The sequence below is a fragment of the Cervus canadensis genome, chromosome 19, assembly GCF_019320065.1.
Source record: "Cervus canadensis isolate Bull #8, Minnesota chromosome 19, ASM1932006v1, whole genome shotgun sequence".
Classification (NCBI taxonomy): domain Eukaryota; kingdom Metazoa; phylum Chordata; class Mammalia; order Artiodactyla; family Cervidae; genus Cervus; species Cervus canadensis.
Window position 1 is genome coordinate 59478288 of NC_057404.1, and position 21203 is coordinate 59499490.

The 21203-nt window shown below is 40.4% G+C and overlaps 2 protein-coding genes across 2 annotated transcripts; one reads left to right on the top strand and one right to left on the bottom strand.

The window, feature by feature from the left end:
- Window positions 1-772: 772 nt before the first annotated feature.
- CCNA2 (cyclin A2) lies at window positions 773-6609 on the top strand. Its single transcript, XM_043438375.1, has 8 exons — window positions 773-1251; window positions 2036-2276; window positions 3462-3580; window positions 3765-3988; window positions 4609-4816; window positions 5240-5353; window positions 5832-5965; window positions 6287-6609. The coding sequence occupies exons 1-8, from the start codon at window positions 1045-1047 to the stop codon at window positions 6339-6341; spliced, it is 1302 nt and encodes a 433-aa protein (XP_043294310.1). The 5' UTR covers window positions 773-1044; the 3' UTR covers window positions 6342-6609.
- Window positions 6610-6962: 353 nt separating this feature from the next.
- EXOSC9 (exosome component 9) lies at window positions 6963-21051 on the bottom strand. The gene is made up of 12 exons (XM_043438374.1): window positions 20881-21051; window positions 20305-20399; window positions 19541-19660; window positions 19320-19422; window positions 18286-18423; window positions 15976-16058; window positions 12397-12529; window positions 11345-11433; window positions 10538-10684; window positions 9774-9958; window positions 7422-7500; window positions 6963-7107 (listed from the first exon to the last, which is right to left on the bottom strand). The coding sequence occupies exons 1-12, from the start codon at window positions 20944-20946 to the stop codon at window positions 7023-7025; spliced, it is 1323 nt and encodes a 440-aa protein (XP_043294309.1). The 5' UTR covers window positions 20947-21051; the 3' UTR covers window positions 6963-7022.
- Between the last annotated feature and the right edge of the window lie 152 nt (window positions 21052-21203).

Sequence of the window (21203 nt, forward strand, 5' to 3'; positions counted from 1 at the left end):
ACCTTGGGGGGGAAAAAAGAGATAAAAATTAATGGCTGTCTAGTTGAATTTCTTGTATATTAGTTTGTCACGTATGTCAACAGTAATTCAAGGTGGCAGTTTAATTGAATCTTCATGAAGAAAAATAAAAAGGATAAGACTGTGAAGAAGCACGAAAATGGTAAGATGACACTATAGTCATCCACTTGAGTGTCAATTACATAAGCAGCGGGTGAAATGATTTATGCACGTTATTTAATACTAATGATAAGTTATAACATGTAGATATTATCACCCCAGTTAACAGATAGGAAAACTGAGAATCAGAACATTGAGTAACTTGAACAAGACCACCAGGCCAGTATGGCCGAATCCGATTTTATACCTTGAGAAATTAGTCAGTCTAACTGGAGGTTTAGCTAACTGGAGGTCCTAAGGCTAAAGGCCGGGTGGTGGTGGTGTGGTCTTTAAAGTCATGTTTGACTCTGCGACCCCATGGACTAACCCGTCAGGCTCCATGCAAGGCCCACTAATAATCGCTAAACGGTACCCCACTTTGTACTAGCGGCAGCCCCTACCCTAAGGCAGGAACCGCTTAGCGGCGGTATTTAAAGCCACCATCAGCATAGGCCCCGCCTCTCCGCCCTGCGCAGGCGTCGTTCCTTCTGCCGCCGTTCGCTGTTTCTTCGCCCCGCTCCGCCCCTGCTCGGCTGCCTTCGCAGCCGCCTTCATTCGCCTGCGACCGCGGCGCCCCGAGTGACGTCACGGGGACCGGCACCTTTCATTGGCCCATTTCAATAGTCGCGGGATACTTGAACTGCAGGAACAGCCGCAGCTCCGGCGGGCTGCTCGCTTCATTTCGGGGGCGTCCTCGTCCCTCCACGCCCGGCAGTTTCTGCGTCCGCCTTTCTCAGTCTCCTCGGTCCTACAAGGTCCCGAGCGGACGGGCAGGCTGGCTCGGGCTGCGGCGGGCGGGTACGGCTGGAGTGTTCCTCGGCTGGCCGGCGGGACGCAGTGCACGCTGCTTGGCGCCGGGCTGATCCCGCCGCGCCCCCGGGAGCAGTGATGTTGGGTAGCTCCGCGCACGGGCCTGCGGCCCGCGAGGCGGGTTCGGCGCTAACATTGCAGCAGACGGCGTTCCAGGAGGACCAGGAGAACGTCAACCCCGAGAAGGCGGCGCCCGCCCAGCAGCCCCGGACCCGGGCTGGGCTGGCGGTACTGAAGGCGGGGAACTCGCGGGGTCCAGCGCCCCAAAGGCCTAAGACGCGACGGGTAAAGCAATGAACGATATCCTCAGGAGGGAGGGCCTAGCGGGGGTTTTGCACGGGTCTAGTCGGCAGAGGAGTGTGGCGAGAAAGCATTCCCTGGGATTTTCGCGGGAGGCCAGAATCTGGAGTCCTTTGATCCCTGGGTTTCTGTAGTGTAGGACGCCACATTACTCCCATTAGTTTCTCTCCCATACTGTCCCTGACAGCGCTATGCGTTCATGCTGCCTCTCCTCTCCATTGGGAGTATTTTTCCATCGATAATGGGATCAAACCGAGCCCCACAACGTTGCGTGTGGTCTTTGCCCGCCTCCGCGCCTTTCTCCTTTAAACCCCAGGCACTATTCCGACCTTCTTCATCTTCCCCATATGGGTAAAGAAACTACCTCTACTTTGGGCAAAGGTATAAAAAATACTTTGCTTTTGGTCAATTCCGCCATCTTACTGATTTGCTCTGTTGCTCCACCCTGGGGTGAAAGAGGAAAACCACTTTTGTTTTTTGCCATCTCTGTTAAATTTGGCATCTTTCGGCCTGCCACTCCAGCCATCTCGTGGCCTAGTTTTGCGTAATTCCATTTGGTGTGACTCTGAAATCTTTGGTGTCACAGGAATGCCTATGACAAATTGAAGCATCTCTTCTTTCTCCAGCTACTCAAATTTCCTTGCCTGAACTTTGCCCCCCAAAGTTTTAATTTTCCTGATAGAGGATTTGGGACTAAACTCAGCAGTATAAGGGGGTGAAAGTAAAATTCCATTTAATAGGCTCAAAGCAGTTAATTATTTCATTTTAGGTTGCACCTCTTAAGGATCTTCCTATAAATGATGAGCATGTCACTGTTCCTCCCTGGAAAGCAAACAGTAAACAGCCTGCATTTACCATTCATGTGGATGAAGCAGAAGAGACTCAAAAAAGGCCAACTGAATCTAAAAAATCAGAAAGTGAAGATGTCTTGGCTTTTAATTCAGCTGTTACTTTACCAGGACCAAGAAAGCCACTGGCACCTCTTGATTACCCAATGGATGGTAGTTTTGGTAAGTTTTAAAGAAAACTTGAATAAATGTAATTATTAAATAGGTTGGATTAATATTTTCCTTTTAAGACGTTTTACCTGAGCCTTACTACATTATGAGTTAGGCGTAATGTAACGAGTTTAGAAAGGGTGTGACTTACCTCAGGCCTCACAGCTAATCTGTGACCTGGTGACCTCCAAGAAGATTCTAATCCTGCGCCCCTTCTGGTACACTGCTAGTCACATCAATTTCATTAGATCCCAAAGACTTAACTGACCCTCGACACATTTGCTTGGTTGGGAGAATATATTTCAGTTAACTTTTTTCGTACCATTTCAGAGAATGCCGTCTGAGGATGCAGCTTTAAATACTGAGATAGCCAACATCCCTTCCAGCTCTAAAACTTTGTTTCTGTAAAACCCGTCTGAGTGATTGTCTGATATCAGAGAAGGACAATTGTCTTCCTGTGAGTCAGAGTAACTGCTATGGACAGCTCTGTCTACAGTTTGTGCTGTTTTACCATCAGGCTATGGGTTCACTGGACAGCTCACTGAATTCACTATCAGTTTTAGTTGTATAAATGAGAGGTATAGCAGAGAACTTTGGAAATACAGTAATTTGTGTATTCTTATTTAAAATTTGCAGCAAATTTTAACCTCAAAGTAAACTTTGAGCTGAAATAATAATGGACGACATTCGTTGCCTCCAAAGATGAATTTACCAATCACCCATAAATTGTACCGTTAATATGTCTGAACTGCCCATGACAAATCTGATTTCCCTTTAGCACACTTGTTAGCCCTGCTTCCAATAGTTGCCTGGATTATGCTTTGCCATGTTAGACTTTGGGGTCTGCACACTCTCTTATGACAAATCCTAGATATTATCTCAAAGTTTGGATTTTAACCTTGTTCTAACAGAACCGCTGTCCTCCTATCATGTGAGATGAATGATGGTTTAACTTAATAACCTGCTCCCCGAATTCATTTTCCTGTTAATGGTCTATCGATATTTTAATTAAAATCATTCCAAAACTAAGTGGACAGAGGTACTAAAATGAGAGTTAAATCTTATATGTATTTTGTCATAAAAAGCTCTTTTAGTTGGATGAAATAAGCTTATTGGTAGTATGGGACTCCTTACAAGGACAATCATTTTTAGCTCTTAAGTCAAAAACTAAGTGAACTTAACTGTATTTTTGAACAGTCCCAGAGTCTCCACATACTATGGAAATGTCAGTTGTATTGGAAGATGAAAAGCCAGTGAGTGTTAATGAAGTACCAGACTACCATGAGGACATTCACACATACCTTAGGGAAATGGAGGTAACTGCTCCCTGAATCTACTCTTGATACTGCTGTTTATTTACTGTGGGGAGATGAAATTAAGATGATGTTTTTAAATTTTTTAACTGCCAGTTAATTACTCTAATACTATATTTAAGTTTCTGGCATGTAGCTAGTATCTGTTAATGATAGAAGATCTAACTGCAATTTTAACACTCAACAGGTTAAATGTAAGCCTAAAGTGGGTTACATGAAGAAACAGCCAGACATTACTAACAGTATGAGGGCTATCCTCGTGGATTGGTTAGTTGAAGTAGGAGAAGAATATAAACTGCAGAACGAGACCCTGCACTTGGCTGTGAACTACATTGATAGGTTTCTTTCATCCATGTCTGTGTTGAGAGGAAAACTTCAACTTGTGGGCACTGCTGCTATGCTTTTAGCCTCGTAAGTCCAACTTGGTTCATTGGGTTAAAAGTGATAAGTAATATTTTTCTGTGTAGGGAAGAAATGGTGATTTAAAATACATGTATTTGGCAAGTGATGTTTTAACATATAACACAAAGCAGGACTCAAAACCACTTGAGTGGTAGTGTAGATGAAACCACAAATTTAGGACATTAATTTTCCTAGATCTGTCTTTCAGGGCACTTGAACCTACAGACTGGCAAGATTTTAATACACTAGGACCAGGTTACAAAGTGTGGTTCCTTCCACAGAAAAGTACCTTCTGTTAAATAAGCAAAATCTTACCTTTTCCCCATTAAGACATGAAAACTAAAATATAAAGCATTTCTTTTTCTAAGGAAACTTCCTACATTTTCAGTTACTTGATGACCTTGCTCCAATCTTGGGAAGTCAGTCTCTCATTTCCTTGGACTTCAGTAGATTATATATCTGGGGCTTTTAATTAGCATTTACCCAATTTCAGCTAAAAATGGTCAAGTATCAGTGGAAACAGCCAATTGGTTTCAGATTCATTCCATTTATTCTGCTTAAGGGATTTCAAGTTGGGATAAACAAGCTTGCTTTTCTTTTAGAAGGACTAATTACTTCTTTCATTGTAGAAAGTTTGAAGAAATATACCCGCCAGAAGTAGCAGAGTTTGTATACATTACAGATGACACTTATACCAAGAAACAAGTTCTGAGGATGGAGCACCTAGTCTTGAAAGTCCTTGCTTTTGACTTAGCTGCACCAACAATAAATCAGTTTCTTACCCAGTACTTTCTGCATCAGCAGCCTGCAAACTGCAAAGTTGAAAGTTTAGCAATGGTAAGTTCTTTTAATTCTGTTGAATGAAGATTCTAAGGTCACAATTGGGCAAGCTCTAGTTTCATTACACAGCCTTGGTCAAGGAATGTAGTGTTCTCGGACAGATTAGTGCTGCAGCACAGGAAAGAAAGCCTATCACTCGCAAAAGATAATATAAATTGAGAAGGCACTGGGAATATGAGAATGGAAAATGAATGGTAGCCAGAAGGGTTGTTCTTAAGGCCAGAGGGAAAACACAGGATGAGAATGAAGCAAAACAATGCAGTAGTGGATATATTTACAGATGTGACTGTGAAAATGTTTTATATGGTTGCTATACAGCCAGTCTTGAAAGACAGGAAAAAATTAGGTCAGAAAGGGAGGATTTGAGGTTTGAATTCCAGAGCTCTTATGATCATAAAGTTATTTACTTTTTCATTCCAGTTTTTGGGAGAGTTAAGTTTGATAGATGCTGACCCATATCTAAAGTATTTGCCATCAGTTATTGCTGCAGCGGCCTTTCATTTAGCACTCTACACAGTCACAGGACAAAGCTGGGTATGTATTACAACATCTTCACACATCTACCTTGTGATTTTAAATGCCTGTGCCAGATAAGTAACTGTACTAGACAATTGATAGTTGTCTAAATGTACTGAACGAGAAGAGTTGTTCAACCATCTACCCTGTTTAAAGCGTCCTGTCTTACCTTTGTTAGGTAGAAAGCTTAGTTACTACTTGGATTTGAAAGATTACTTAAAGAATTTGGGTGACAGGGCCTGCCACTGGCAGGGAAAATCGTTATTGAAGTCAGCAAAAAGGAGCCTAAGAAAACTGGAAAATGTTCAGTTCAGTCGCTCAGTCATGTCCAACTCCTTGTGACCCCATGGACTGCAGCATGCCAGGCTTCCCTGTCCACCATTGGAGGTGTTAAATACTAAAGTTTAACAAAACTCAAGCTTAATGCCAACTACTAACTTGTGTTTAATGTCTGTTACAAAAACAAAGTAAAATGGTTTTCTCCTCCGTCCTGCAGCCTGAATCATTAGTACAAAAGACTGGATATACTCTGGAAACTCTAAAGCCTTGTCTCCTGGACCTTCACCAGACCTACCTCAGAGCACCACAGCATGCACAACAGTCAATAAGAGAGAAGTACAAAAATTCAAAGTAAGAATTAACAGCAGTAGATATTACACAAGTTTGCTTTTCCAGGCTATCCTACAGTTCAGAGCTCCTTAATATTTTAACTTTATTATTTAAACAACTGCTCTCTTAGCAGCCATGTGTTCTGAGCTTTCTGTCCTATATTTGAGGGAGAAGAGGGGAGAGGAAGAGGGCATGCATGCATGTTTGGGGGACCAGACTGGCTTTGTAAATATTAAATCAAGTAGGCGGAAATTTGTGAGTTCCTGGTATGTGTATAATCCCATGATCTGCTTCACCCAATGAATGTTTACTAAAAATGGATTTTTTTTTCCCTACTTACAGGTATCATGGTGTTTCCCTCCTAAACCCACCAGAGACACTAAATGTGTATCAGTGAAAAGACTGCCTTTGTTTTCTAAGATGTAAATCACTCAAAGTATATGGTGTACAGATTTTATCTTAGGTTTTAATTTTACAATCATTTCTGAATACAGAAGTTATGGTCCAGTACAAATTATGGCATCTATTACTTTTTAAATGGTTTTAATTTGTATATCTTTTGTACATGTAACTATCTTAGATATTTGGCTAATTTTAAGTGGTTTCTGTTAAAGTATTAATGATGTCAGCTGTCAGGATAATAATTAATAAATTGATTTGGAAAATTTGGTTTGTAAGTCAAATTTAATTTGAAGTAAAAATCTGACTTCAGGATTTCACTCATAAAAATTCATATCGGGACTGGGAAGGCTTCTCCTTCCGACACACAGGTGCTGACATTCACTTCCTTAAAGAACTGGGCCAGCTGTGACTTGGGAATAATCTGAGACTCTTTTAGGCCTGTGTACACACTATGAAAATACTTTTTCATTCATCAGCTTTTTCATTTGTACACCTGACCTACCAAAATGTTATTTAAAACCTGTAGAGTTCTCCAAACATTTATTTTAAAGCGTAATGTAAAAAACTGTATAAAGTAGATTTTATGATGGATTTGTGAATAAAATACTCAAGGTTGTTAGCACTGAATAAATACCTTTTTAATAGTTATATACACAAATACACAACTATGTGAGCTTTAATTGGCCGCTCTCTTCTTTTTTCTCTTCTTCACTGGCTTTTTACTTGCTGCTTTCACTTGTGTTGCACTGATGGCCTGTGTTCTGTGAACAAAGTAAATTAACGTCTCAACAGTATTAGTACTATGAGCTGATTCCAAAAATGGTTTGCCAACTTTACTTCCTACACTGCCCCCTACTTTGGTGATCCAAACTTCACTTTTTCCAGCAGGCTGGATGTTTGCCAACTATGGCAGAATACTGTAACCTTAAGGCACCCATGCAGTTGTATAGAGAAACCATAGAAAGAACATCTGAATTGCTAATGAAAAAGGTGTCTGTTTAGAGGTGGGTAAGATGACAATAAAGCCTCTAAAGAGTCTTGAGTACATATTTGAAATAAATCAGAAAATTGTTACCTTATTTTCTTTGGATTCTTATCTGGTTCTAAAATGATCATTTCTTCTTCTTCACTGTCCGAGAGCACTATAGGGGCATCTTTAAGAAAATGTTAGAAGAATCAGATTTCAGATAGAAGAGGCCCAGGTGGCATTTGGCTGAAGGCTCACAGATCTGTTTGGTTCTTCCCTTCCCTGAGTCCCTTCCTTGGAGCTCTGAAAAACCATGTGTGCTGCTTTCACAGAAAAGTTAGGGGGGGAAATCTATATATTTTATAGATACAGTCCATCTTTTATAGAACTAATCTGGAAACAAGTTAATATGCCAACTGAAGTCCTTGTGCTTTCCAAAAGATTTTTGCCAAACTCCTCCAGAAACTGTCAATTTAAATTCCAAAAAACAGCCAGGACATGGAAGCAACCTAGATGCCCATCAGCAGACGAATGGATAAGGAAGCTGTGGTACACAGAAACCATGGAATATTACTCAGCCATTAAAAAGAATTCATTTGAATCAGTTCTAATGAGATGGATGAAACTGGAGCCCATTATACAGAGTGAAGTAAGCCAGAAAGATAAACACCAATACAGTATACTAACGCATATATATGGAATTTAGAAAGATGGTAATGATAACCCAATATGCAAAACAGAAAAAGAGACACAGATGTACAGAACAGACTCTTGGACTCTGTGGGAGAAGGTGAGGGTGGGATGATCTGAGAGAACAGCATTGAAACATGTATATTATCAAATGTGAAACAGATCGCCAGCCCAGGTTGGATGCATGAGACAAGTGCTTGGGGCTGGTGCACTGGGAAGACCCAGAGGGATGGGGTAGAGAGGGAGGTGGGAGGGGGATTCAGGATGGGGAACACATGTAAATCCATGGCTGATTCATGTCAATGTATGGCAAAAACCACTACAATATTGTAAAGTAATTAGCCTCCAACTAATAAAAATAAATGGAAAATAAAAATAAATAAATAAATTCCAAAAAACAGCACATGAAGAATCCATTTCCGATAAATCCATTTCCGATCCACATAAGAGTTTTCCATTCCTTCCTTTGTTTGTATGTGTGTGCTAAGTTGTGTCGGTCGTGTCTGACTCTTTGCGACCCTACAGACTTGTAGGCTCCTCTGCCCGTGGGATTCTCCAAGCAAGAAAACGAGTGGGTTGCTACTTCCTCCTCCAGCGGATCTTCCCCACCCAGGGATCAAACCCACGTCTCTTAGGTCTCCTGCTTTGGCAGGCAGGCCACCTATATATAGAGAGAGAGGCATATATAGTTTACAAAAAAAAAAAAAAGTATCAAGCTGAGTAAGGGTCTCAATCAATGGGGATTTTTTTTTTTTTTTTTTTTTGCCTTACAAAAAAAACCCCAGTAGGTTCTCAGTAATATTTATAGGCAATAATCTTCCTTAAAGGAAGGCAGGTATGTGCAACTGTTTTCTCAGTCAGTAACTGAGATTTAGTAACTATCCTTTAGTTTTCTATCAACCTACTTTATGTCTACATAAATAATTCATGATAGAATTTAACTGTCCTTAAAATATCCACAAGTGAGAACCATTTCTATAGTTGTGTTGCTTGCAGGATGTCAGGAACATCTAGGACTACTACTGTTCATGCACATTTAGGATGCTGTGGGTTCTCATACAGCTTGACTGAGCTGTATGCGGCTACTTAACTACATCAATTAAAATCCAGCATTCAGTTACACAAGCCGCATTTCACTGCTCAACACTGGCTTAGGGGCTACTGTGCCGGACAGTGTAGACGGAACATTCCTAACACTGCAGAAGGCTGTATGGACAGTACTCTTCTAATACATGTTATGATACTTCCTTTTTATATTTGAGGCTTCCCAAGTGGCTCAGTGGTGTAAAGAATCTGCCTGCCAATGCAGGAGACGGGTTTGATCCCTGGGATGGGAAAACTGCCTGAAAGAGGAAATGGCAACCCGCTGCAGTATTCTTGCCTGGGAAATCCCACAGACAGAGCCTGGCGGGCTATCGTCCATGGGGTCGTTAAGAGTCAGAGACAACTTGGCAACTGAGCATGCACTAAAAACTATACAAAGGAAAAACAGCATGCACGAATGAGGTTTAAGAAATTTATCCTTTTAAAACTGGCCTGGATATATAATAATAATAAAAAAAAAACTTATGCCACTCTCCTCACATATCAAAGAATACTTACAAAGATAAGTAAATTCTCAGAAAAGAACTGGAAGTTAATATTGCAGTAAGCCTCAACAGTTTAAATTAACATTTAATCCCTCTAAATAAGTAACTGCTGACGTAAGATTCCTAAGAGAGAAATATATATACACACACACATTACATATAGCCATAAAGTGTCACATACCTTGGCTTCCAATATTAGAGACTTCTACACCTGGGTCCATCTTTACACCATCAAGAATGACAGCTTCATCACTGCCACCTTCATCCTCGTCTTCCTTCTCAGAGTCTTCAAGACGACCCCAGGAGTTTTCAATTCCCTCTCCAATTTGGGCGGTTCCAGGAGTCCACAGCACAGGTTTAGAAACACTTAGCAAGTTAAGAAAACTGAATAACAAATATACTGCTATTTGATGCAGTTTTGAAAACAATTAGAATGAAAGTTCTCTTCTGTTAAGTCTGAAGTTCACCTCAAATTCTTAGAAAAAAAAAATTATTAACGACTACACTATGGATGGCTGAATAATGAAGAAAAAAATGTGTAACTCAGGTGAAGATTTTATGGATAGAATGGGTGACAAATATTAAGACACACACTGGCTTGGAACATTTCAGTTGTAGTAATAAATTTGGTGAATGAGTCAATTTTAAGAACAATGTAAAATGTTTGACTATGTCACTGAGATTCAAGAATTTTTCCAAAGGAAAATGAAACACTGTAAGTTGTTAAAATATAAAATTTTCTGATTTCTGAGGATAGTTGAAGAGAAGGCAGATGTTACACCATCAATTTACCTCATCACTATCTTGTTTTGTAAATGGTTTTTTCTAACTGTTTTCAGAAAACAAATTTCAGTATGCACGCACTTCACACAGCCCTAATCATGCCACAAGTATTATAAATCGTTTTTACTGGAAAAAAAAAAAAAAATCACCCAGTAAAGATACACTTCTGAAGGAGGTTCAGCTTCAGAAATGATTTCTTCTGCTTTCTCTTCTACATCGGAGGTATCAACAGGGGCCTTTTCCATTTTAAATGCTGTAATCCTTTGATTTGCCATAGACTCTGCAAAGCCAAACTTTCCACCTTCTTTCCTATGTGGATTTTTTTAGGGAGTGGGGAGGGAAAGGGAGAATGAGATGGAAGAGAAGACAGGAAGGAAAAAAAAGTTAACTATTTTATCATTTTGATAGATGAGACATTGGATGAGAAATTATTTGACTAACTTAATCTCACCCATTTATTTGGCCTATCAAGTGAGATAACAGAAAGCTACTATAATTAACCATTTATTAAACCACGTATCAAGCACGTGCTATGTGCTTGAGGTATACTATTCTCCAATCCTCAAACCAGCCCCACCAGGTAGGCAGTAACCTCGCAGGCCACAGCAGACACTGAAGTGCCAAGACATAGCCATCACTTAATGTCACAGAGTAAGAAGAGATGGGGATCAACCCCAGCTTGTGTTCTGTTAATATAAGTTACCAGATTCTCTTTTTTCTAAGAAAATGTTAATTTTTTTTAAAAGAAAATCACTGTGTGGCTTTTCAGTACAGATTATGCTTAAATGGAATGCAATACAATAAACAGTTTGATCAACTTTCAAAAACATTAAGTAGTATATTCAACTGCGATTATTACATAAGGAAAGATTTGAGTGTAAAAATTATATGGTTATGCTTGTGCGAGAAAAGTCATTAACAGAAAAATTTATAACAAGACCATTCAATTCTAAAAAAAATTAAACTTACCTAACTTTCTGGTCGTTCTCCAAAGCTTTTTGTATTAGCTCTGTAATTTCCGCTACTTTCACACCAGCTATTTTACTACATCTCAAAACCTCAAAAAAAAAGACAACAAATCAAAGAGTTTTCTTTAGCAAAACTAAAAACATAAGATTAGTGTTTCTACCTTTGCAATTTAAGCCTTACTTTTTTTAAATTAGAAAATAATAAAATATAAAAATACAAATTAAGACAAGATATAAGAGACTTTTAATTAAGGTAACTGACCCGAAAATTTTTTATGACAAGATAAGATACCGCTGAAAAGGCCACAGATACACTCACTTCCTTTCTGTGAGTGATCACTATCTCTGCTCAAGACAGAGCTGCAAAGTGTCCCCTCAGAAGTTTTTATAAAGCAGATTCCCAGGCCTCAGGAACCAGTGGATCAGGATCTCTGGAAATAACACTTACTGTATACTTAATTTATGCCATACAGCCCAAAGTATCCATATTGATCCTTACATTCTCCTAACAAGAAGGTGCTGACATTAAGATTACTTCCTATTTTACAGATAGAGACTGAAGCACAAAAAGATGAAATAATCTGCTGAAGGTCAGTTAGTATAAGGCAGAGCTGGAATTCCAACCAAGTAGCCTTTGTTCTCCTAACCAGCTGCATCATGCTCTGTGTGGCAATCTATTTTCTAAAAGCCCTGACATGAACCTTATATGCAGCTGGATTTGAGAATTTCTGCCCACTGTACCCAAATCTCAAAAGTAAAATTTTTACCTAAATCTACTTTACGGCACTTTATAAAAATATAAACCCCTTTCCTCACTGGGAGGAAGAGTATTCCTCTATGTAGAGGGATTAGACTGTGGAGCGCCACCCAGGGGAGGAAGGGAGGAAGAACCCCGTGTAGCCACACATCAACAGACCATCAGGACAGTCATGAAACCAGAGTCTAACAGTCTAGAATCACAGAAAATACCTGTTGGATTTTAGGCAAAAATCAAGAAAAAGCTTCTAAAAATAATAGACCTATTCTTAATGGAACATTAATCAAAATACTGACTTGATCTTTTAGCAGCATTATCCCACCACTGGACTGGATGGTACAAATCTCTCGATGCTTATTCATGGCAATCACCAGCAAGCCATCCATTACACGTTCTTCTCGTTCACTGGGATCCACCAATAAATATGTTCTGAAATGAATGTTAAGTGTACCTGAACAAATGTGATACTGAGTGCCTGTCAATTTTTTTAAATTGGATAACTGCTTTATAATACTGTGTTGGTTTCTCCCATATATCACCATGTATCACCCATCAGTTCAGTTCAGTTCAGTTGCTCAGCTGTGTCCGACTCTTTGTGACCCCATGAATCGAAGCACGCCAGGCCTCCCTGTCCATCACCAACTCCCAGAGTCTACCCAAACCCATGCCCATCGAGTCAGTGATGCCATCCAGCCATCTCATCCTCCGTCGCCGCCTTCTCCTCCTGCCCCCAATCCCTCCCAGCATAAGGGTCTTTTCCAATGAGTCAGCTCTTCACATGAGGTGGCCAAAGTACTGGAGTTTCAGCTTCAGCATCAGTCCTTCCAATGAACACCCAGGACTGATCTCCTTTAGGATGGACTGGTTGGGTCTCCTTGCAGTCCAAGGGACTCTCAAGAGTCTTCAATACCACAGCTCAAAAGCATCAATTCTTCGGCCACAGGTATACCTCTGTCCCCTCCCTCCCACCTCCCACCCCTCCCCTCCCCTCAAGACTGTCACGGAGCACCAGGTCTGAGCTCCTGGGTCCTACAGCAAGTGCCCACTGGCATTCTAATTTTACATATGGTTATGTATGTGTTTCAAAGCCACTCTCAACTTGTTCCCCCTCTCCTTCCCTGTGTCCACAAGCCTGCTCTCTGTGTCTGCATCTCCACTGCTGCCCTGCAGACAGGTTCATCAGTGCCACCTTTCTAGATTCCATATGTATGTGTTAGTATATGACATTTGTCTTTCTCCTTCTGACTTAGTTCACCCTGTGTAATAGGCTCTAGGTTCATCCACCTCTTTAGAACTGAGTTAAATGCTTTTCCTTCTTATGACTAATATTCCATTGTGTATATGTACCACAGCCTCTCTATCCGTTCATCTGTCAATAACCGTCCACGCTGCTTCCCTGTCCCAGCGACTGCAAACAGTGCTCTGGTGACACAAGAATATATACCGTCTTTTTCAGTTAAGAGTTTTCTTAGGGTATACATATATATATACACGCCCAGTAGTGGGACTGCTGGGTTATGTGGTGGTTTTAGTTCTCATTTTTTAAGGAAATTCCATACTACAGTAGTTGTATCAATTTGCATTCCCACCAACAGTGCAAAAGGGTTCCCTTTTCTCCATACCTTTTCCAGTATTTATTATCTTTAGATTTTTTGATGATGGCCATTCTGACTGGTGTGAGGTGATACCTCATTGTAGCTCTAATTTGCATTTCTCGAGTAATGAGCGATGCTGAGCATCCTTCCATGGGTTTATACACTGTGTGTACAGTAATGAGCAATGCTGAGCATCCTTCCATGGGTTTATACACTGTGTGTACAGTAATGAGCGATGCTGAGCATCCTTCCATGGGTTTATACACTGTGTGTACAGTAATGAGCGATGCTGAGCATCCTTCCATGGGTTCATACACTGTGTGTAATGAGCGATGCTGAGCATCCTTCCATGGGTTTATACACTGTGTGTACAGTAATGAGCGATGCTGAGCATCCTTCCATGGGTTTATACACTGTGTGTACAGTAATGAGCAATGCTGAGCATCTTTTTATGTGTTTACATGCCATGTGTATGTCTTCTTTGGAGAAACGTCTGGTTAGATTTTCTGCTGATGTTTTGATTGGGTTGTTTGTTTTTCTGGTATTTAGCTGAATGCTGCTGCTGCTGCTAAGTCACTTCAGTTGTATCCGACTCTGTGCGACCCCATAGACGGCAGCCCACCAGGCTCCTCCGTCCCTGGGATTCTCCAGGCAAGAACACTGGAGTGGGTTGCCATTTCCTTCTCCAATGCATGCAAGTGAAAAGTGAAAGTGAAGTCGCTCAGTCGTGTCTGACTCTTCGAGACCCCGTGGACTGCAGCCCACCAGGCTCCTCCGTCCATGGGATTTTCCAGGCAAGAATACTGGAGTGGGGAGACATTGCCTTCTCCACTGAGCTGAATGAGCCACTTGTAAATTCTGGAAATTAATCATTTGTCAGGCTTGCTACTATTTCTCCCATTCTGTGTCAATTTTAAGATAACGGACATTTTAAAAAGATTTGTTATTGTTCACCCAAGTCATGTCTGACATGAGCTGTAGCCCACCCAGCTCCTCTGTTCATGGGATTTCCCAGGCAAGAGTACTGGAGTGGGTTGCCATTTCCTACTTCAGGGGAATCTTCTCGACCCAGGGACTGAACCCACATCTCCTGCACTGCAGGCACATTCTTTACCACTAATCCACTCCTCCTGCCAATGCAGGGGGCACGGGTTCAATCCCTGGGTCAGGAAGATCACCTGGAGAAGGAAATGGCAACTCACTTCAGTATTGATGCCTGGAAAATCCGATGGACAGAGAAGTACCAATCTAATCACACCATTTTTAAAAGACAGCATTATAATAAAGTGAAGAGAGTGTATGCAGGTCTGAGCCTATGAATTTGGGTCACTTTAACGTGAAGAGACAACAGAATTATTAAAACACTGATTTGGTTAATTTTAAAGCTTCCTTAATATTCTGTACTTTGAAATTCTTCCAGGTTCTGCTTATGGCTCATTAAAAAAATGCAAAATATCTCAGGAATAATTTTTAAGATACTGATTACATATTAAAATAATATGTTAGATATACTATGTAAAATAAACTATATCAAAATTAATTCTACCTGTTTCTTTTTACCCTTTTAATGTGGCTACTAAAATTACACATATGGCTTATGTAGTAATTCTACCGGACAGTGCTATTTCCCTCTAATAAAATTCAATGACTGAAAGATGAAAGCTTTTCTCCAATTTTCAGTTATAAAATTGCTAAAATATTTATACTTTTGTTTCTAAATTAAGTTTTCATTTAAAGGCACCTAAGCATCACTTAAAGGACCTAAGATTTCAGGTTTTCTGTTGTAGGAGGAATTAGCAGTGAGTTGTGAAGAAACTGCTGGAGAGCTGAAGGAACCTAGATTTTTACCCATCTGTGAACCATTTCCCCTCGTGACCTGTTCTTATCCTATAATTATTGCATCTAATATGCTCCTCAAATATACTCCAAAGTCTTCTTCCATTAATCCACAGTAAGTCTCACCCACACTCCAAAATTAGAGCCTAATATCTGTATCTAGGGAAGATACACTAACATGGTGTAGTAAACCCATAAATTTCTAAGTATGCCATGAAAAGAAAAATGTGAAGTCTCTTCGTTAGAGGAGAGTTTATCACTTCTATTGAGGAAACTCTCAGTAATGAGCATTCGTCAACTAACACTCTTACAAAGAAAGAAAAGAACTATAAAGTACTTTAGTATTAAAGGAAGGATTTGTTCATTTGCCTATGGCACATCTGAGTGGAACAAAAAATTTCTAGCTTCATTAATAATTTTGGCCATGACGAGGATGAGACTTACCCTTGTTGGAAAAAGGCAAAACTGACACAAATGGGCATGTGATGGATGCTTAATGGTACAGGATCACGTTCTTCAAGTGTATACTGTTTGAAAATAAGTTTCAATAATTACAGTCACTAAGTTATATACATACAAAAAAATCATCTTGTACATCAAATATTAAGGTAAAAGATGAAATCCCTTTAATCTTGAGTATCTAAATAACTTCTTTTGCAATTACCTGTTTGACTTTGCCATTCACCTTCCTTATAACTTTATGTATTTGTCCAAAAGGTTTATTGAGGTATAATTTACACACCATAAAGTCCACTAATTGTTTGTAAATAATCCACTTTCTAGTAAATATATCAGTTCAGTTGCTCATTTGTGTCCGACTCTTTGTGACCCCAGAGACTGCAGCATGCCAGGCCTCCCTGTCCATCACCAACTCACAGAGTTTACCCAAACTCATGTCCATTGAGTCGGTGATGCCATCCAACCATCTCATCCTCTGTCATCCCCTTCCCCTCTCGCCTTCCATCTTTCCCAGCATCAGGGTCTTTTCCAATGAGTCAGTTCTAGCATCAGGTGGCCAAAGTATTGGAGCTTCAGCTTCGACATCATAGTTGTGTAATTATCACCACAATCCAGTGTTTTTTTTAAACATTCTCATTACTCACCTCAAATCCCTTTAACATGTCTGAGGTTGATCACTCTCACTCCCAGCTCAAAGCAACCACTGATTTACTTTGTCTCTAGAAATCTGCCTTTTCTGTGCATTTCATGTAAGTGGAATCAATTTTCCATCTCCTGCATCTACCTCCTTTCAACTGAACCTGTTTCATCTACCTTGAAGTATACATGACTTCAGCAGCTTGGTCCTTTTTGCTGTGAGATAATATTCCACTGTGTAGATATACCACACTTTGCTTTTCCATTCACTAGTTGATGAACATTTGGAGAGTTTCCAGTTTTTGGCATAGCAAACAATGCTGCTATGAACATTCACATAGAAGTCTTTGAGTGAATGTATACTTTCATTCTCTTTGAGTACACTCTTAGGGATAGAATTGGTGGACTGTATTAAGTTTACACTTAACTTTTTAAGAAACTGCCAAAGTCTTCCAACATGGCTGTACCACCATCAATATCTGTTGAGTATCTTTTTTTAATGAATAATTAATTTACTTAGTTGTGGCTGTGCTGGGTCTTTGTTGCCGCGTGGGCTTTTCAGGGGTTACTCTCTAGTTGCACGGGCTTCTTGCTGTGGCGGCTTCTCTTGCTGCACAGCACAGGTTCCAGGCAAGCAAGCTTCAGCAGCTGCAGCACGTGGGCTCAATAGCTGCAGCTTATCGGCTCCAGAGTTCTGGCTCAGTATTTGTGGCATGGTGGCTCAGGTGCTCCATGGCCTGTTGAGATCTTCCTGGATCAGGGATCGAACCCTGTGTCTCCTGCATCGGCAGGCAGATTCTTTACCACCCAGCCACCAGGGAAGTCCTGTACAGTATTTTTTAATCGGTGTCTTTTTTGCCTACTAATCATACTATACTTTCTTTTTTACTTCCTTATACCAACTCCCTTCCCTAAAGGAACATCTCCATTGTTAACAAAACTTTGTCTACATCTCTGTCCTTCAAGAGTCTGTTCCAACTTAATTCCTAAAAATAGCATCATGAATGACAGCTTAAGAGAATCTGGGCATCTGATGTTTCCTTTTGTAACTTCAAAAATCAAACTATCACCACAGTGCACTTTCAGTATCCTAGCATGTAATTTATATAAACTGAAATTGAGATACTCTGTACACACAAAAAAGGACAATGTAAATAGTCAAAGTCCATGGTTTTCGAAATGTGATCCTTATACCAGCACTATCAGTATCACCTGGGAACGCTGTTAGAAGTACAAAGTCATACATCCTATCCCCATCCTACTCTGAGGATGGAGACTAGCAATACGTTTCAACAATCTTTCCAGGCTTTTCTGATGGCTTCTGCCACAGAATAAGAAAAAGCATCTCCCTGTGAAAATACCGAGAACTGTTTATTTTTCACACACCCCCTAAGGATAAGCCAGCCACTCTATCAAATGCTCAATCCAATCTAGTTCTATTCTAGAACATCAAGATAGCGTGTACTTCCATTGACAAAACTTCTGCATAGGAGATTTAAGAGATTTCAAGGGCGATTATGAGCACATGTAGTTTTTGCCTTGTGAGCAAATTTTAGAACATACCTAATTGCCATTTACAACAAAACTTCATTAAAAACAAGTCGTCCTGCACATCATTCGTTCTTAAGAAGGAAACTGGCTCACACCATGGGAGCTTACCAATGTGACTTCATCTCCTTGGACAGAGACATCAGGCCTTCGGAAGTGACATAAGGCTACAATTGCAGCAATGCTGGCAGCATCGATAATATTTCCATCATGATTTAATAAATGCAGGTCCACGCGTATTTGCCAAACCTGAATGTGAATTTAAAACAAAAATAAATCCTAAATGGTCACAGGCACAGATTTACAAAGAAAGATAACATTGTGTGCAAATTCTTCTCTTGCTGTTAAAACATGCCTTTATTCGTTCCAGTGTACCAGTAAAAATATATTTAGAAAAATCTTAATCCAGACCAACACCTGAAATATCAATAGTTCACCTTTCTATGAGTCATTTGACAACAGTAAAATATATACTCCAACTGAACAGAACCACTCTTATGTTTAGTACTAAGATTTCCCTAACTCCCAAGACTAACGTATTATTCTCTCCTAACAAAAAACTCCAACACTTAGGTTCCTGGACAATATTTATGATAACCTTACAAGTAAAGGAAGTATAATATTCAAGTATGAAATGTGGAAAGATTAAGTGACTTCTCTGAAGCCAAAAAGATGGTTAAAATACCCTAATCAAGAATAAAGTTTTAATACTATTAAGCAGCACAGTATGTTGACAGTAATATTTCCAATGTCAGACTACCAGTGACTCACTATGAAGCCCGTGTAGGTCAATGAACTTATCCAAATGAAGGACTTAATCAGTTCTTTAGTTCTTCATCCATACAGAAGGATAGCATTAACTGCTTCCATCAACTCATAAGAAAGAGATATAAGAATATGTAAAAACCACAAGTTCTTTGAATAAGGAATCTGTATACAAATCTAAGCTGTTATTTTCACCAATGTTTTCTGTCCCTCCAAAGAGAGATTCTATAGAAAGTTCTATAGACAGCACTCTGTAACATCTGAAGTGAACCAGAATAAAACTGAATTAACTGAAGCTCTGAGAATGAAACTACTGGTACAGAGATCCACGAATCAACAGTATTTATCCCAAGATTAAGAACTTGGGGTATATTCCCCACCTTTTCACCAGCAACAACACAGAGAGATTCAGTGTCTATACACTTCGAGTTTCTTAGACATCTTTCCAAGAGGCGATTCAACTTCACCAAGAGATCTGACTGCCTGTGAAAACAGGAATGGGCTAATGTCATGAAATGTAACACCAGGCATTAAATCAATAGCTCATCCCTGTTAGGCTTTCCTCTGGTTAAAGCAGTTTTTTAAAAAAAGATTTAAATACCTGCCAGGTTCAAAAGCTGGGGCAGCCATCTGAGAGAGTTCAAGGTTAAAAAAAAGAATACCTTCTGTTGCCCTATTGAGTTTTGGAGAAACAAGTTCACAGGAAACCTGTCCAAGAACCCTACAAAAATAAAGTACAAATCTGTTAATTAAAATGTTCAGTACAATATATCCCTATGGTTGAAGTTACATACAAAGTACAGTAGTAGAATATATACAGAAATAAAACATATTGGCATACCCCAAAACATCTCTTATTACAATATTTACTATTCCACAGATTTCTAAGCATCAAGGACAATTACTCCTCTTTTCACAAATATTTAGTGATACAATCGGACATGCAACCTTGGGACACCTTAAGTTTTCATATGGCATAGTTCACCAACATTACTGACCAACATCTCCACAATTTCCAAATGAACATTAAAAATCAAATTCTCATGTCACTCAGTAAAAGGAGGAAAGTAGGTTCTTCTCAATGACAACAAATGTAAGGAACAAATTCAGTGCAATCACTGCTGGCTGTATATATGATTCACAGAGCTCAGAACCATGTGTGGCTCGTGTTGACAGAAAATATATTCATGATTAAAAATGTAAACTGTAGTTATAAAACTAAAGTCCTACATTAAAGAAAATATACTTGTTTGGGGCAGCTAAACAAAGTACTGTTCAGACTTCTTATCTGCTTTGTAAACTGAGTCAATAAAGTTCTTTTAAATTTCTCCCTATTGAGCTTATGCCTAATTTGAATTCAGTTACCTTGTTTTCCCAAGCTCCACAATGCAGCACCCATAATCTGTTCCAAATGAAATCTTGATGTTCCTATAATCATAGGTTTGTCTGCCATCCAGCCGCTGTAAGTAGAACATTCATTCGTTTATTCCTAATACAAATATCTATTACTCTTTGCTAGGCGGGCCCCACGGAGAAGGCAATGGAGACCCACTCCAGTACTCTTGCCTGGAAAATCTCATGGACGGAGGAGCCTGGTGGGCTGCGGTCCACGGGGTCGCACAGAGTCGGACACGACTGAAGCGACTTAGCAGCAGCAGCAGCAGGCAGGCCCCGGGCTAAGGACTTAGAGGTTAAGTGTGATACTAACTACTCCACATGGGAGAGTGGAAACTAGGTGCCCGGGCACTGACAGTCGCTGGCATGACCCGAGCCTTGAAAAGACCCCACCTGAGCCAAATAATTACTGGGGGTTTGGGGGAGCACCAGCGGCTCCTCCTGGGGTTCCCCGGGCCTACGAGAGCTAAGTCCAAGCATCCAGGCCGGAAGGCTGCGAGCCGCCTGCAACCCTACCGCTGACGCAGCGCTAAATTCCCAGTTTACCTTTTTCTCTTCAATGGCTCGGAGCAGAAAGCGGCGCTCGCAGTTCGATAGCGGCGTCTCCTTCATGCCGTCGAATCAGGAGACCAACAAGTACTGGAATCCGCGGGGAAAACCGAACTCGAACCTCTTCACGCGCGCCCAGCTCGCACCGCGGCGCAGAGGATTGACGTCATCAAAGCGCGGTGCCTGAAGCTGGGAAAGCCGAGGCTTGCGGGGCGTCGCTAGTGCGCAGGCTCAAAGCGAAGTTACGCCGTCCTGACTGAACTCTTCCTGCTAACTGGAGAAGCAAAAGGAGGCGAAATTCAGAGAAAAACGGAAAGATC